Source organism: Equus caballus, chromosome 4 (assembly GCF_041296265.1).
Source record: "Equus caballus isolate H_3958 breed thoroughbred chromosome 4, TB-T2T, whole genome shotgun sequence".
NCBI lineage: Eukaryota > Metazoa > Chordata > Mammalia > Perissodactyla > Equidae > Equus > Equus caballus.
The window spans coordinates 45,412,126-45,431,071 of record NC_091687.1 but is presented as its reverse complement, the minus strand read 5'-3'; the positions used below and the strand labels follow the sequence as shown (position 1 = coordinate 45,431,071).

Here is an 18,946-nt window from a genome sequence, read left to right as displayed (position 1 = left end):
TTTTAAAATTCCTGGTTGAAGTGAATATCTTGCTGTTGTCTTTTATGTTTCAATTAGCATGTCTCCTGACAGGCCACTTCAAAGCCTCAGACTGTGTCATTTTTCTTTCCTTATGTGAGAAGTCCTCACCTTTCCTAGCACCTTTCTGAGCATTGGCTACATGGACTTCTTCATTTTAATCACTGAGACCAAAAATCATGTTTCCTCTTAATGATTCTATCAAGATTCCTATTTGTGCATAAACCTCCTGTGGATTCAACAAGTTCCTGCAAGAATTCAAGTCTGAATCCAAATTTATCAAGATACAAATTAAACACACGTAAACAGAATCCAAGGCTTTAAAACAGTTGTGTAATGATTTCTTCACAGGGCTCCCCTGATACCTGATTAAATTCTTGAATCACTGCATTCTTCTCCAGGCCACACAGTCTTAGAATTTTAGCCTTTTCTCATAGGATTTATTTCCTAATCCTTATTCTGAAGCACCGCTTAATTTCTATTTTTCTCTAATTTGAGGACACCAGAATAGGACATCTTATGCCCATGATATGGAACGAGTATTTAATACAATAGGAATATTATTCTTCACAACTCTACGATCTACTGATCAGTATGGGGCTTACTCGAAGGATTCTTACTAATAACTTAGATAGGACCATATCATCGTCACCATGCCCATGTGAACTGCAATGTAACCATTTTCTTTCATCCCTTTTCCTCCTTCCCCTCTCCTCTCCTCCTATTCTGTCTGTCTCTGTTTTCTCCTGCTCCTCATTCCCTCTTATCCTAACCAGGGTCCCCGTGGTCCTGAGGGAACTCCAGGAGAGAGGGGCTTACCCGGAGAAGGATTTCCGGGACCAAAGGTAACAATACCTCTGCGAGGAAACAGTGCTTTGTCTTGCATGATCATGAATTACAAATTTAGAAAATATGTCCTAGCCAATTATTATAAGTATTTTCCTGACCATCTTCATCCTATTAAATGAAAGAATATGTAAATCTTCCCTTAACATGAAACTATGGCGAAATTTGCAATTATAAATAAGTAATTGAGAAACTTCTACTTAATATAGTTACTGCATATGAAATTAGAAAAAAATATCTTAAAGTTGTTTGTAGTCGTTAAAGCCACAGTGATAAATAGCATCTTTATGCCCAGAAGTTACTGAGTGTAGCTATGACTAAGCTTTACTCTTAGCTTTGTTTGTGAAACATAGATAAGAAACAGTCTAATAAACCAATTTGTAATAGTATTGCTGTTAGTATAATCAGAAAGGAAATATTACCTTATTACCATAAAGAGCAAAATATAACGAAAGACCTACTTTTTACCTGGCAATCGAGAATTTAATTGTTTCCACTGCTTTCCATACAGTCACATAATGATGTTTTGGTCAACAACAGACCGCATGTGCAACCGTGGTCACATAAGATTAGTACCATACAGCCTAGGTGTGTAGTAGGCTATACCATCTAGGTTTGTGTAAGTATACTCTATGATATTTTCACAATGATGAAATTGCAAAACGACGCATTTCCCGGAACGTATCCCCGTCGTCAAGGGCCTCCTGACTGTGTATAATTCTTGGAGCTCAAGTGTCTCTACGCCAGAGGTTGGCAAACTTTTTCTGTAAAGGGCTAGGTAGTAAATATTTTAGGCTCTGTGAGCCATATGGTATCTGTTGCACCTACTTAACTCTGCTGTTGTAGCATGAAAGCAGCCATAAACAATGTAAAAATGAATGAGTGTGGCTGTGTTATAATAAGGCTGAATTTTTGTAAATACAAAAATTTGCACGTGGGCTGGATCTGGCCAGTGGGCCGTAGTTTGCTGATCCCTGGTCTCAGCTGTTTACCCACAATCTATAGCACTCAGGAGATGGTTTTCCAGGACACTTTGGGCAGCATTAACAAAATTTCAGAGTAAGTAAGGGTAAACTTTGGAGTCTTTTTTCCTTCCTTTCTAAAATTTTCCCCCAAACACACATACATGCAATACACACATTGCCCAGAGAAATGCAGACTGTTTTCTAAGTGTCTGAGACCTTTCCACATCAGTCATTCAGTCAGGTCACTAAGGTCTGACCTTCTCAGTACAGCCTCACTCTCAAAAATTGCATCTCATTCTCAGCCCCTTCCACTGTGATCAATATTCAATTATCTATGAGAAACCTGAATCTCAACTAGAAGGAAATCAGTTAGCTAAAACAACTAATTTGTACTAAGTTGTGAGTGACTGCTCGGTTGAATTTTAAAAGAGGCTCTAGTTAACTAATAAATTTTAATTTGTCATAATAAATGGAAATAATATGTTCTATAAAAGGGATGTTACTAATGCCCTTGACTAACCAAAGTATCACTATCAGAAGACAGAAGCCAGAAATCTGGACTACATTTCAGAAAGTTTTATAATATATAATTTCTTGAATTTTTTTGGCATATAGTAACTTTCTATTTATGTGTAGCCCAAACAACCTGGAAAATTCAAATAGCTAGAATTATTTTTCTTTATAATCTCTGGGGTTCTTTTAAAATAAAGAAATGAATGAGAAATGAATAAATGAAACATTAAGAAGCATATTGCAAGGCGTGTCTTAGTGACAGGTTCAAGTGTGTGATATGTACATGATACACTCATTCCTAATAACCCACGGCACTGCATTGACCTCTAGCTCATCAAAGAAAGAACATATTGTATTTATTGTTGTTTTAGGGTCCACTATAGCAATTATTCTCTGTGGTAATGATCAGAAGAGCTATTTGTCAGAATACTTCATTCCCCAACCAGCAGTGGGAGTTTTCTATATGTGCTATTTGGGGTTGCTTTCCAATAATATAGGGCTTAAGTGAATAAATTATGAATATAGAAAGACATAAAGGTATATTTTTCTGTTTTCTAGGTTTCTTGCAAATGTTTTTTGATTTTACTCTTGGTTCAAATGAATTCATGAAATGAATGCTGTTTCTGATTGATTATATGGTTTATTTTTCATACTAGTGCACAAAGTGTTAGGCCTTCATTGATAGTACGTTACAACCAGAGCTATTCACATAGGTCATGTGACTATAGAAGCATATCAAGGAAAATTTTCCATGATATAAAATGTTAAATAATTCAATCCTAGCAAGTATTAGTTTGTATACTAATATGAGAGAGACATTTTCACTCTGTGCTGGATCGGTTGCAGCAATGCTGACGAAGTGGAAGATTGATTCAGTTGGTTGTACCATGTGATTGAATAGCTCCCCCATTTCCAGATATTTCTGATTATATTGGGAATGGAGCTCTTTTCCACCTTTAGTGATGCTGTGTATGTGTTCTGCTTGGACAGATTCCTTCCTCTTTAAGAGTGTTAGACTAATTCTTTTTTTGCAAGTTACAAATCTTGGAGTCAGTTAGAATTACCCATTTGCAGTGAGCAGTGAATTTGGATGCTTTGAATGCTTTAACTGTTTTAAAATCCTGATTTTTATTAGTACACTGATATCCCTCCCTTATACTTTCAGGGTGAAAAAGGTTCTGAAGGACCAATTGGCCCACAAGGATTGCAAGGCCTGTCAATCAAAGGGGACAAGGTACTATACATAGGATATATAAAAGAAGAGATGCCAATAAAATTATTTTTTTCATTGTTCTTTATGTGTGTACATTTATAAACTGTATACAACCTAACAGCCATACCACATAGGTATCAAGTCAATTATACTTTAAGTATATGGAAGATATATTATTATGTAGGATGAATTATGATCTGGAAAATCCCATCATATATATTTATAGTAATATCTCATTTATCTAGCTTCTGACTTCCAGTGACCCCTATCATCAGCCAAGCAGCTTTGAAGTCAGACATTAGCAAAAGAGACCTCTTCTTAGTAAAGAAAATAGTTGTTAAGAATGTATGGACTTGACCCCATTACAGAAGTGCATATCCACCCTTAGGCTCACTCAAAAATATTACCTTAAAATGGGGCTAAAAGAACTCATTTAAGAAAATTCGTGTTGATGCCCTCCAGCGAAGACAATAGAAATCCACCTATGGTTGAACAAAATTAGGATTATTGACTCATTGCAGTGAAGGAGACCACATACCATGGGGAACCGATTGCAACTCAGTAAGAAGAGGAAAGATTTTTCATAGGATTTGGGCTTGTGTTAGGTGATTTGGGGTGTCCAAGAAAACAGGAGTCAACTCTGGATTGGATGCTATCAGGAAGTGGGGGTAATTTTAAGATTGGATATTTTAATGAATCTTATTTAGGAGGTGGGAAAAATGGAGCCAGGCTTAGCTGTAATTGGTAAAGAAGTAGCAGTCACTCATTTTTAACCAGTATAGGGGGATGTTTGATCATTTTGGGGGGAGGGGTGGTTTGGACACTGTTTCTCCTTTTTGTCTGTGCTCAGACATGATGACGGAGTGGTCTTGCTTTTGTCTTGGTTCATCACAGACAATGGCCATGTTTGACATTGGCACTGTATTCTGTAAAATTGCTCATGTTCAACACCGCGGCCTACCTGCCGTTGCTTTTCTCTTTCTCACTAGTTACTCATTTTCTTTAAAATAGCTACAGGTTATACCCAGTTAGAAGTATGGGTGAGGCTGGTGAGAGAAGCTACTGGAGGCGATAAGGCCCTAAAGACCAGTGGGAAGTGGAAGCTGCTGGAGGAGGAGGGGATAAAGCAAATGTGCAATAACAGAAACCTCACATCAGTTTGGAGTCATTTATCTGTCAGCTTCTAAGCATATTATAACATTATATATTGTATTAGAATGATGATTGATATTTATGGTTATCTTAAGTGTTGTGTTTCTGTCTTGAATTACTTACTTTTATTTACTGGTATCTATCTCTTCCAGGTATCTATATTTAAATAGCAGAGATAGTGGTAAATAGTGAGTTATACAAATTTTGATATCATATAATTCTTGGTTCAAATAGCTCAGCTCTGGTTGTATCTCCAGCTCCAAAATACTCTAAAAATATGTAAATATTCTTTATTCCTTTGGGGGCAGTAAGAACTGAGTACAACAGAACCATTGTTTTATGAGCTCAATAAGTTAACTTTTTCAGGTGTTGTTCACATGGCACTTGTGTTTTTACATCTGGAGCTCATGCAAAGAAGATGCGCTGAAATATCAGGATATTATCACATAGTAATTGCAAAACTTTTATCTGCTATCCCTTACTAAATCAATCCTGTCTCCCTTTTCTCTTCCCTCTTTCTTCCTTTTCTATATAACCCTAGATTCAGAGACTTTTGGTGTCAGTGATTTGAGTGATAAGATAAAAACTCCTATGATAAGGGCTCTCAAATATACATAATTGGTACAAAACAAGGAGGTAATTTTGATACAGAAATTTATTTTTGTTTATGTATTTATTTATTTTTAAATTTTTTTATTGCAGTAACATTGGATTATAACATTATATAGCTTTCAGATGTACATCATAATATATTTTGAATTCTGTGTAGATTACGTCATGTTCACCACCCAAAAACTAACTATAGTCCATCACCACACATGTGAGCCTAATCACCCCTTTTGCCCTCCCCACTTCTCCTTCCCCTATGGTAACCACCAATCCAATCTCCATTGCTATGTTTGTTTGTCGTCGTTTTTATCTTCTACTTATAACTGAGATCATACGGTATTTGACTTTTTCCCTCTGACTTATTTGTCTTAGCATAATACCCTCAAGGTCCATCCATGCTGTCACAAATGGCTGGATTTCATCATTTCTTATGGCTGAGTAGTATTCCATTTTGTATATATACCACATCGTCTTTATCCATTCATCCCTTCGTGGTCACCTAGGTTGCTTCCAAGACTTGGCTATTGTGTATAATGCTGCAGTGAACATAGGGGTGCATGAATCTTTATGCCTTTGCGTTTTCAAATTCTTTGGATAAATACCCAGCAGTGGGATAGCTGGATCATATGGTAGATCTATTCTGAATTTTCTGAGGATACTCCATACTGCTTTCCATAGTGGCTGCACCAGTTTGCACTCCCACCAGCAGTGTACGAGGGTTCCCTTCTCTCCACATCCTCTCCAACACTTGTTGCTTCCTGTCTTGTTAATTATAGCCATTCTGACTGGAGTGAGGTGATATCTCATGGTAGTTTTGATTTTTATTTCCCTGATAGCTAATGATGTTGACTATCTTTTCATATGCCTGTTGGCCATCTGTATATCTTCTTTGGAGAAATCTCTGTTCAGATCTTTTGCCCATTTTTCAATTGGGTTGTTGGTTTTTTTGCTGTTGAGATGTACGAGTTCCTTGTATATTTTGGATATTAATCCCTTATCTGATATATGGTTTGCAAATATCTTCTCCCAATTGTTAGGTTGTCTTTTCATTTTGTTGATGGTTTCCTTTCCTGTGCAGAAGCTTTTTAGTTTGATGTAGTCCCATTTGTTCATTTTTTCTTTTGTTTCCCTTGCCCGGTCAGACATGGTACTTGAAAATATGCTGCTAAGACCGATGTCAAAAGAGTGTACTGCCTATGTTTTCTGCTAGAAGTTTCATGATTTCAGGTCTTACATTCAAGTCTTTAATCCATTTTGAGTTGATTTTTGTGCACGGTGTAAGATAATGGTCTACTTTCATTCTTTTGCACATGGCTGTCCAGTTTTCCCAGCACCATTTATTGAAGAGACTCTCCTTTCTCTATTGTATGCTCTTGGCTCCCTTGTCGAATATTAGCTGTCCATAAATGTGTGGGTTTATCTCTGGGCTCTCGATTCTGTTCCATTGATCTGTGTGTCTGTTTTTGTGCCAGTACCATGCTGTTTTGGTTAGTATGGCTTTGTAGTATATTTTGAAATCAGGTAGTGTGATACCTCCAGCTTTGTTCTTTTTTCTCAGGAATCCTTTGGCTATTCGCAGTCTTTTGTTGTTCCATGTAAATTTTAGGATTCTTTGTTCTATTTCTATGAAAAACGTTGTTGGAACTTTGATAGGGATTACATTGAATCTATAGATTGCTTTAGGAAGTATGGACATTTTAACTATGCTAATTCTTCCAATCCAAGAGCACAGAATATCTTTCCATTTCTTTGTATCTTCTTTGATTTCTTTCAACAATGTTTTATAGTTTTCAGTGTACAGATCTTTCACCTCTTTAGTTAAGTGTATTCCTAGGTATTTTATTCTTTTTGTTGCAATTGTAAATGGGATTGAGTTATTAATTTCTCTTTCTGCTACTTTGTTGTTAGTGTATAGAAATGCAACCGATTTTTGTATGTTGATTTTGTATCCTGCGACTTTACTGTATTCATTTATTATTTCTAAAAGTTTTTTAGTGGATTATTTAGGGTTTTCTAGATATAAAATCATGTCGTCTGCAAAGAGTGACAGTTTCACTTCTTCTTTTCCAATGTGGATCCCTTTTATTTCTTTTTCTTGCCTGGTTGCTCTGGGTAGGACTTCCAATACTATGTTAAATAAGAGTGGGGACAGTGGGCATCCTTGTCTGGTTCCTGTTCTTAGAGGGATAGCTTTCAGTTTTTCTCCATTGAGAATGATATTTGCTGTGGGTTTGTCATATATGGCCTTTATTATGTTGAGGTATTTTCCTGCTACACCCATTTTATTGACAGTTTTTTATCATAAATGGATGCTGTATCTTGTCAAATGCTTTCTCTGCATCTATTGAGACGATCATGTGATTTTTATTCTTCATTTTGTTAATGTGGTGTATCACGTTGATAGATTTGCGGATGTTGAACCATCCCTGCATCCCTGGAATGAAACCCACTTGATCATGATGTATGATCTTTTTAATGTATTGTTGTATTCGATTTGCTAGTATTTTGCTGAGGATTTTTGCATCGATGTTCATCAGTGATATTGGCCTGTAATTTTCTTTTTTTGTGTTGTCCTTGTCTGGTTTTGGTATCGGGATAATGTTGGCTTTGTAGAATGAGTTAGGAAGCCTCCCCTCCTTTTCAATTTTTGGGAAGAGTTTGAGAAGGATAGGTATCAAGTCTTCTTTGAATGTTTGGTAGAATTCACCAGGGAAGCCATCTGGTCCTGGACTTTCATTTTTTGGGGAGGTTTTTGATTGCTATTTCCGTCTCCTTACTGGTGACTGGTCTATTCACTTTCTCTACTTCTTCTTGATCCAGTTTTGGAAGGTTGTGTGTTTCTAAGAATTTATCCATTTCTTCTAGATTATCCAATTTGTTGGCATATAGTTTTTCATAGTATTCTCTTATTGTCTTTTGTATTTCTGAAGTGTCCATTGTAATTTCTCCTCTTTCATTTCTGATTTTATTTATTTGAGCCTTCTCTCTTTTTTTCTTGGTGAGTCTAGCTAAGGGTTTGTCGATTTTGTTTATCTTTTCAAAGAACCAGCTCTTGGTTTCATTGATTTTTTCTATTGTTTTTTTAGTCTCTATTTCGTTTATTTGTGCTCTGATTTTTATTATTTCCTTCCTTCTGCTGATTTTGGGCTTTGTTTGTTCTTCTTTTTCCAGTACCTTTAGATGCACTGTTACATTGTTTATTTGGGATTTTTCTTGTTTGTTGAGGTAGGCCTGAATTGCTATAAACTTCCCTCTTAGAACTGCTTTTGTTGTATCCCACAGATTTTGGCATGTCATATTTTCATCTGTCACCAGGAATTTTTTGATTTCTCCTTTGATTTCTTCATTGACCCAATTCTTGTTCAGTAGCATTTTGTTTAATCTCCACATTTTTGTGGCTTTCTCGTTTTCTTCCTGTAGTTGATTTCTAGTTTCATACCTTTGTGGTCAGAAAAGATGCATGGTATTATTTTGATCTGAAGTTTATTGAGACTTGTTTTGTGGCCTAATATGTGATCATCCCTGGAGAATGTTCCATGTGCATTTGAAAAGAATGTCTATTCTTTGGTTTTTGGATGGAATGTTCTCTATATATCTACTAAGTCCATATGGTCGAATGTGTTGTTTAAGGCCAGTGTTTCCTTATTGATCTTCTGTTTGGATGATCTATCCATTGGTGTAAGTGGAGTGTTAAAGTCCCCTGCTATTATTGTGTTACTGTCTATTTCTCCTCCTATGTCTTTTATATATAAATATATAACAATTATATATAACTATATAATTGCTTTATATATTTAGGTGCTCCTGTGTTGGCTGCATAGATATTTACAAGTGTTATATTTTCTTGTTGGATTGTCCCCTTTATCGTTATGTAGTGCCCTTCTTTGTCTCTTGTTATAGTTTTTGTTTTAAAGTCTATTTTGTCTGATATAAGTATTGCTACCCTCGCTTTCTTTTTTTTTGCCATTTGCATGGAATATCTTTTTAACATCCTTTCACTTTCAGTTTGTGAGTGTCTTTAGGTTTGAAGTGTGTCTCTTGTATACAGCATATATATGGGCCTTTTTTTTTTTTTACCCCATTGGCCACCTTATGCTTTTTGATTGGAGCATTTAGTCTGTTGACATTTAAAGTAGCTATTGATGAATATGTATTTATTGCCATTTTGTTACTTTTTTCCTGGGTGTTTTAGTAGTTCTTCTCTGTTCCTTTCTTTTTCTCTTGCTCTCTTCCCTTGTGGTTTGATGACTTTCTTTAGTAATATGTTTGATTTCTTTTGTCTTACTTATTTGCTTGCTTATTATAGTTTTCTGATTTGTGATTGCCATGAGGATCCTATATAACATTTTATGTATATAGCAGTATATTGAGTTGATAGACTCTTTAGCTTGACCACTTTCTAAAAGCTCTACTTTTTCACTCCCCTCCTCCCACATTTTATGTTTTTGAAATCATATCTAATCTCTTGTTTTGCGTGTGTCTATCCATTACCATCTTATCATTGAAATAGGTAATTTTAGTACTTTTGTCTTTTAGCCTTCATGTTATCTTCACAGGTGGTTGATCTGTTACCTTTACTATATTTTTACCTTTACCAGTGATTTTATTGCCTGGTTTTTTTGGATAATTTTTTTATCCCTATTTGTGGTCATTGCTTTTCCACTTTAAAAGTCCTTTTAGTATTTCTTGTAGAACTGGTTTCTTGTGATAAACTCCTCTAATTTTTGCTTGTCTGGGAAGCTCTTTACCTCTCCTTCCATTCTGAATGACAACCTTGATGGATATAATATTTTTGGCTGTAGGTTTTTTTCGTTTTAGAACTTTAAATATGTCATGCCATTCTCTTCTTGCCTGTAGGGTTTCAGTTGAGAGTCCACGGGTAGCCTTGTGGGCTTTCCTTTGTACGTCACTTGTTGCCTTTCTCTTGCTGCTTTTAGGATTCTCTCTTTATCTTTAATTTTGGACATTTTAATTATAATGTTTCTTGGTGTGGGCCTCTTTTGGCTTATCTTCTTTTGAGCTCTCTGTGCTTCTTGTTCTTGGATGTCTGTTTCCTCCCTTAGGTTAGGAAAATTTTCAGCTATTATTTCTTCAAATAGATTTTCTTCCCCTTTGTCTCTCTTTTCTCTTTTGGGACAAATGTTAGTGAGCTTAATATTATCCCAGAGTTCCCTTACACTGTTCTCATTCTGTCTAATTCTTTCTTCTGTTCAGCTTGGGTGATTTCCTCTAGTCTTTCATCTAGTCGCTGCTCCCTTCTTGTGTATCATCTACTCTGCTATTGAGTCCTTCTACTGAATTTTTCATTTCCAGTATTGTATTCTTAATTTTTGATTGGTTCTTTTTTATATTTTCCAGTTCTTTGTTGATGAGCTCACTGTGTTCATCCAGTCTTCTCTCAATATCTGTGAGCATCCTTATGAGTTTTTGTTTGAACTCTTTGTCAGGTAGGTTGCTTATTTCTGTTTCATTTAGTCCTTTTTCTGGGGTTTTGTCCTGTTCCCTTGTTTGAAATGTATTCCTTTGTCTCCTCATTATGCCTATTTCTCTGCCATATCTATATATTAGGTGAGTCAGCTATGTCTCCTGATCTTGGAGAAGTGGCCTTATATAAGAGATTCCTTTTGAGGCCCAGCTGTGTGCTTCCCTCTCGTCACCAGTCCAAATGATCCAGGAGTGACCACTTTGTGGGCTACCTGTGTCTTTCTGCTGTGGCAGGGTTGCTCTTAATGCAGGTACCCAGAGAGTCTAGTCTTTCCTTCCCTGGCCAGCTATTCGTAAATCTGGTTTGGGGAGCCTCAGCACCATTGGCTACAGGTCTAACAGTTTTCCTATTAATTAATTTCTTCTTGCAGTTTTCTTATTAATTGGGTAGGTACCCAGTGTAGCTGGTTTCTAGGCTCAGGGGCTTACAGTTGCTATAGGCCTCAGGCCTACAAGGCTGTTGTCAGTTCTCTTAGGAGTGCAGCTGAGTGGGGATGGTTCTAGGCACAGAAGCACTCAATTGTTTCAGGCTTTGGAAGGTGGGGCTGATCCTTTTTATGGCTATTTGTGAAGCACAGGTCTTCTGCAGCTGATAAGCCTCACACCCCCAAAGAACGACACACACTACCTATACAGTCCTGGTCTGTGCACACTTCCCAGTCCCCTGGAGTGTAGCCTGATGCCCCACTGCAGAGGCCCCCACTTCTCCACCAATGCCCCCCACAGTTTACCTGGTCCCCATAGAGGCCCTACCTGACAAGGTGGACACACTCACCTGCCTGTAGAGGATCAAGCCACCCAGTCAATGCAGGCTGACAAGTAGCCTGAGGGCTTGCTGTTGGGTGGGGCTGGTCCCAAGAGTGGCTGCCTGCCCTGGCTGAACTAGATTAAATCTGCTCTCTCGTGGGTATGACAGACCCCTGGGCTTACAGGCCAGGGGAAGAATTTCAATGTCATCTACTGGGGTCTGTGTCAGCACACCTGGACTAGGTCACATCAATGGCCACCACCAATGTCTCAGTCTCCAGAGAGGACTCTCCTCTCAAAAGATTCACCCAGAGCCTACCAGGTGAGTCTCTTTTCACCAAAGGACTGTCAGCCTTCTCTCTGGTGATTTTAGGTTGCTGAGAAGAGTGAGTTTGCGTGTGGGCCCTTTAAGACCCAGGTCTTTTCGGCTTTCATCCAATAACTTTTCTGGGGGGTGTCCCCTCTGCAGATAATAGCCAGAGAAGCCAGATAGTAAGACTGTTGTCTCAGTCGTGCTGAGTCTGAAGGATGCTTATAGCAGTATCGCCCCGCTCCGGACCTCACTCCTCCAGGGAGGGCTGCATACCTTAAGGTGACTCCCGCCTGGCCAGCTGAGAAACTCCACTACTCCTGAAGATGGCTTTTTTTCTCTCCAGAAGGAATTTCTGCGTCTTTTGCCTTAGTCAGGACTGCCCCTTGTTGTGGGGGTTCTGTTTATCCCATTTTCAGTTTTCTATACAGGGTAATTTTTCCAAAAATAGTTGTAACCTGGTTGTGTTCATGGGAGGAGATGAGTTCAGAGTCTGCCTACACTGCCATCTTGACGTGACCTGTTGATATAGATATTTAAATGTAAATAATGCTGCACAAAAAGGGATCTCTCTTACATACTTATTGAATATTTGCAGAATAGTAGTTATGAGTTTGGTTCTGGAATGAGAGAGAGCAGACTTGAATCTTGCTTCCACCATCTCACAGTTGTGTAATCAGGGGCAAGTTGCTTAACCTCTTCTGGAAAGTGGGGCTGCCTGCTTTCGGAGGGTTATTGTGAAGGTTAAGTGAGATAAACCATGAAAAGCATGTAGCACAGTGACTGCCACATGACAAGCAATCAAATTCTGAATCAGGATCATCCAGTTCTGAATTAGAACTTGAGTCCATTACATTTTCCCTCTTGTGATGTTTATTTAGACTGGGAATTGATGCAAAGTGAAACACTAAGAAGCATGTTCGAGGGCATATCTTAGTGACAGGTTCAGCATACTTTTTATGCTAAAAAATATGCAAATAAAGTATATTAGCTGGCAAAACAAGCTAGCTGCCTGTTTTGTAAATAAAGTGTTATCAGACCATAGACACACCTTTCCTTGAGGTATTGTCTATGGCTGCCTCACATTACAAAACAGTATACATTAATTATGAAAGAGACCTTTTCATAGCCCTTACGCATAAAATATTTACTATCCAGCTGTTTGAGGAAAAGTTTGCTTACCCTGATGTAGTCTAAATACAATTGGTATTAAAATAGTCATACTTATCCATGTTGTTCAACAGTCGTCAGTTCTCAGTTGATAACTTACCTGGCCTATCAGTAGCACTTGACTGATCCTTACCTTCTTGAAAGAATCTCTTGGTCTCTCTGACTGCACCTTCTCAGTGTCCACTGCTGGTGCTTCTTCATCTCTCTGACCTTTAATACTTGGAGTGTCCAAAAGGCTCAGTCCTTGAACCTTCTATCTTCTCGATCTGCTTGGTAAATTCACTGAGTCATGGCTTTAAATACCAGCTGTATACTGAGGGCTCCCAAATTTACATCTCCAGCTAACACCTCTCCTGCCTACTTGATATCTCCTTTTGGATGTCTATTTTAGCATCTCCGACTTTACATGTCCAAAATTGAGCTCCTGATGTTACATGGCCTCCAATATTGCTTCTCTCTCAAGATTCTCCTTCTCCGTAAGTGACAAGTCTATTCTTCCAAAAACCTTGGAGACAGCTTGGAGTTCTCTCAATTTGTAGTAAATCCTGTTTGCTCTACCTTCAAAATATATCCAGGATCTGAGCTCCCCACTGCCTCATTCCAGCACTTCAATCCATGCCCCCATCATCTCTCATATGGATCTCCTCTCAGTCTCTTCTCAGTACAGTCAGATTGGGGCTTTCAAAACCAAGTCAGATCTTTCACTCCTCTGCTCAAAACCCTCTGGTGGTTTCTCATCTCACTCAGAGAAAAGCCAAAGTTCTTACTATGGCCTAAAGGCCCTGTTGATCCTTCTGCCTGACCCACTGCCGTACTTCTCCGACTCCATCTTTCTACCACTCTCCCTCATGCTCAGAAGCTCCAGCAACCTTGTCTCCTCGTTTCTGGAATGTGCCAGGCATCATCCTTGCACTGGAGGTTCACTCTGCCTGGAATGCTTTTCCTCCGGGTTTCCACCTGGCTCACTCCCTCTCATCATGAGGTCATCCCAGTCCGCCTTATCTAAAATTTCAGTTGTCTCCCCCCTTCTCTGATTTACTTTTCCCCTTAGCACTTATCAGTATTCAACATACTATTTATTTTATCTATTCGTCTTGTTTATTATCTTCTGTTTCCTCTACTAAAATGTAGTCTCTACGAGGACAGAGATTTTGGCTGTTTTGGTCACTGTTGTTTCCCCAGTGTTAGGACCAGTTTCTGGCACATAACGGACACTCTAAATATCTGTTGAAAGTAACAAAAAAGGGATAAATGATATTGTTCTTCTTACGGATATCATTCACATTATTTCCCTAATTTATTTCATGGGAGGAGAAGGTGAGATTCTTTAATTTTGTTGCATTCACCTTAGATCATTTCTTAATTTTCAAAATGCATTTTAATAAGAATTGGAGGGTAAAGGTAGTTAGAACATTTTAAAACACTTTTCTCCAGTTTTTCTTTCTCAAATTCTAATTTTCTTGCACCCTATAAATTTTATACTTTTTTAAATGTTTCTGTTATGGATCCTAACAGTAAGTGTTTGTGTCATTATAATAACCATTCAGGAATTTTTGGTTCTTATGAAAAAAATAATAAATATAAGCTGGTGCAAATACTCACCAATCTAGACTAAATAGCAAAAACATCATTTACTATTTTGGCAAATTTGAACTATAAACTGTTTAAAAGGAGTGGAGTTTTCTAGCTTTCCGTGTTAAACTGTTTTATGGTGGAAAGATAGATTTTAGTCCAGTATAATTCAAGGCTAACAAAGTATGAAAGAATGAGGTTGAGTTTTATTGTTATATTTCTGAATTATTTTCTATACAGGGGGATTTGGGACCTGTGGGACCCCAAGGACCAATGGGCATCCCTGGAATCGGGAGTCAAGGGGAACAGGTAATCAAGGCTTTCTCTCTGTCTCTTTGGTACAGAACATTCTGGCCCAATCCTTATGTTCATTGAAGGCCATCCTGCAAACATTTATGAGCATATTTGTTAGTCAAATTGCAATGGAATACACGTCCAACGTGAATGTAGGGAAGGATAAGATGGTTTCATGAGATTTTATTTTTTAGAATTTCCAAAGACTTGAAAAATAAATTGTGTGTTTCTTGGTGCTGTGAATTTTAACATTAAAGCTAATTAACAGGAGAAGAGTTTTGAAGTAATATTTTATATTTTTAGTTTCCCTTGGGAGCAATAGTTTATTTACTGGTTGGTTTGTGTGTTTTTCCCCCTTGAAGCTTTGTAAATGACTATATCTCACTTTCTTCCAATGCCAGTAGAGTAGTATTTCCCACCTCTAGCCACGTACCAATCTAAAAAAGTATTACACTTAAAACAAGGACCAGAATCAGAGGTACACTTAATTTAAGGGGCACCATTCCTGAATAGGAATAAACCACAGATAGAGTTTATACGTGACACTTAACCCCTGTTGGTCAGAAGAAAGGAAAGATCTCTGAGGATGTCTCTATATTCACGGCTGGAACTGCTTCCAAAGTCTTCTGACCATAAATTTTGGAAACAACAGGACATTTTGTTAGATCTAAATAATACAAGTGTAATATAACAGTACCATCTACGTACATAATCTCACTTAATCAAAATGACCAAAAAATCCAAGTTCATGCTGAATGTCCTCCTGTGTGGAAAGTGGCAAATCAGTTTAAAATTTATGATTCATGTTTGAATTATTCTGTTGCCTAGAGAATGATAATGCTTCTTTTATCTAGGGTAGTAGGAGAAGAAAAGGGTAAAAAAAAAAAAAAGAGATAATTCCAGATCTCATTGTTGATATTAACTTTGAATTTATTTCTAACCATCTTCTAGCAAACAACAGCCAAGCTGGACATTATCCCTTTTCCCATTTCTTTCCCTTGGTAGAGGTCCTAGTGTAATACATGAGGAGGATTAAGGTGCAGGAGAAGCCAAGATAAATCTGTATATAAATATTTAGATAACAGTTAAGAGCTGAGTATTTTGACTACACAAAGAGCATGGTTTGACTCTGCCACCAGGCATTCTCAAACTTTGTAGTTTATTTGCTGGTTTCAGCAGGGTTTGCATTCTGATCTCAGAGGTGGCTGGACGTTGCTGTCACATCCTGGGTCTTGTGGTGTTCCTGGTGCTGAGTCACCACCATGGGGCTGGAAATAGGTTCAAAGAAAGCCAAGTCTTTCCAGATGGCCTGTGAATTCTGGCCCTCCCACCTGCAGCTTCCTGTAATGCTGGTTCTTGGTGGAGCTTGTTGTTCTTCAGTTTTAAAAAAAGCCTCTTTGACTTCTTTTGTTTTCTCACCCTGTTCTCTTTTTTCCAAAGAGAAAAAACCTTTTAAGGTAGACATGTCTATATGGAGCTGACCCCTACTGGATAAGATATTGAATGGAATGTATTATTTGTAAACTGCTCTGAAGAAGGAAAGAATTTGTTTACCTTTTAAGATAAATGATTTAAATTGTACATAAATTTCACCTCTATGCAGTTATTCATTTTTCTTCTTATCTTTAATTTAACGTTTACCCATTGAATTACTGTTATTATTAGATCTTCCTATTTCTCTTATAGAAATGTTTTCCCTCTCATATCTGTATGAGGGAACTTCTATTTCCAGCAACATGTTTATAATATCCCTCAGGTGGCCTGCAGATTTTCATGAAATATTTGGAAGTTGATCACTTCCAATCTTTTATAAAATAAAGTGGAATATAAGTAACCACATGTACACATGTACACACACTTACGCACGTATCTCTTTGAATTTTTTGGTTCCTTGTCCTGTTTCATGCTACTTGCAGATTACTGTGAAAGTCAGGAAGGATTCCTTCTAATAACGGGTCAATATTTATGTTGAACCTTAGCTTCCTTAAATGGTTTAGACTGCTTCATCTTCATCAACCGGGAAAAGGGCAAAAATATTTGTCATTTAAAAATGAACAAGCAGTTGTATCATCTAAGTAGAGAAAAGGGGATAACATTTGCAATAAAATAATCATTACCTGTGACCATTATTTTCACAGTCATGGCTTGTGAAGTGTAAGCAAAATAAAATCTTAGTTTTTTTCTCTCATCATCCCTTTACAATTTTTTATTAGGGGAAGTTTTTTCTTTTTCCTCCCACAGACAGAAGTTACCAGCAGGCTATAGAGTTTTCTTATCACTTTTAGGTAGTAGAAAGCTGCTATAAGGTCACTCTAAGTTGCTAATTACAGTTTTAATTGTATAATAAAAACTGTCTAATTCTAGTCAATATACTAATCTTCCTTTCAATCTTTATTCATCTGGTATGAGCTGCCGGGAGAACCAGTGTCTATGGGAGGGAATGTGCTTCTCATTCATCCCGGACCAAGTCAAGGATGGGAGGAGAAGAGGGGCCTCGGAGATCCTTTCTTGGCTGATCTATTGTCAGATGGCTTTGGGTCCTCTGAGCATGGCAGGTGTTTGACGCTGACACTCTTCCTCATGGGGCTCCTTGCACTGGCCCCTGTGTTTGCCCCTCCTAGGACACGGATGAAGCATGCTCTTCCTCTGGCTGTTTCTTCCTGTCGGCCTCTGCTTTCCTGGGGGTTTACTCTATGCCAACTTTCTCTGTTGGAGTTCTATCACTCTTCCAGGTCCTCTTGGACAGGATTCAAAATGGTGCCAGGCCAAGTCTGTCTCACACGTAGGGTACATCTGGTCCACAGGAAAAACTCACATGTTCTTCGCACTGACAAACTCTGGAATCACAGGCTGGTCCCAGCCCAGCCCCTCTTGGCTATCACAATCCATTTTAGCTTTCTCAGGCGTGAGTCAGACACAGGTCCCTTGTGTCTCCAAAACAAAAATCAAGGTCTCCAAGTGGTTTCACTGAAGTTCCTTTTCTAGAATAGGGTAAACAGAGAAGCAACTTAAACCCCTCCCTTTTTCTCCAAAGAAAATTCTTTATAAGACTACTTTCTCCAAAGAAGAGCTTTATAATTGCTGGCTTGCTTCCCTTTTTATACCCACAATGTGAGTGAGAGTCCAGTGCCTGAACATTCTTCAATCTGGTGTCTGCAGGCTATCATTCTTGCAGCCTAGGTCAAACCTTCATTTTAGTATTCTGATATGTATCAATTGGTACAGCTAGGATATCGCTTTGCTTGTGTGTGACTGAGACATGAAATTGGTTAACAAGATGGAATTTTATTTCTCTTATTTAAAACTCCAAACTGGTGTGATGACTCTGCCTCTCAGGGTCATCAGGGATTTAGGCTTTTTCATTTCATTAGTCTGCCATTCTGAGAGTGCTTTCCTCATCCACGTGACCCAAGACAGCCACTAAGTCTTCACTTCAGCCCCTGAGGAAGGGGTGTTGGGAAGGACGAGACATACCTCTTCCTTTAGCATGAAGTGGAAATTATACACATCACTTCCATTCACATTCCATTGGCCAGAATCCAGTCCACATGGCAACACTTGGCTACAACAGGGACGGGAAATGTGGTCTTTATTCCAGGCAGCCACGTGGGCCAGCTAAAATTTCTCTTACTATGGAAGAAAGGGAGATGCAAATTATAGTTCAACTAGAAGCCTCTGCCACCCCATTCAACAAATATTAACTGAGGAAGAGTAACCTATTATGGGATGTGAACTAAACTCACTTTAGAGGATTTGAAACTACTCTTATCCATATTTCTTCTTAATTTCAGTAATACTATTTTTTTAAATTTTATTTTAAAGGGAATCCAAGGTCCTATTGGTCCACCTGGTCCTCAAGGGCCCCCAGGACAAGGTTCACCTGGTTCCAAGGTAACTTTCTAAATGAGAGCAGAGTTTAATATATCTGTAGTCTAATTGCTGTTTTCTGGTCAGTGGCCAGTGCATTTAGAAGACAGCAGATGAAATGAACTTAAAAATCAGATATCTCTACTTAATGCAAAATGTTACTGATATTCCTAATGGTTTAGAAAA

The 18,946-nt window shown here is 38.1% G+C and overlaps 1 protein-coding gene across 7 annotated transcripts in view; it reads left to right on the top strand.

Moving 5' to 3' along the window:
• The window catches only part of COL28A1 (collagen type XXVIII alpha 1 chain), a 179,014-nt gene that overhangs the window by 54,804 nt on the left and 105,264 nt on the right, over window positions 1-18,946 (top strand). For all 7 annotated transcript variants that reach the window (XM_070264503.1, XM_014739197.3, XM_070264504.1 and 4 more), the window contains 4 exons: window positions 795-863; window positions 3,508-3,576; window positions 14,840-14,908; window positions 18,716-18,784. In XM_070264503.1, coding sequence (XP_070120604.1) covers window positions 795-863; window positions 3,508-3,576; window positions 14,840-14,908; window positions 18,716-18,784 — 276 coding nt within the window. The remainder of the gene's footprint in view (window positions 1-794; window positions 864-3,507; window positions 3,577-14,839; window positions 14,909-18,715; window positions 18,785-18,946) is intronic.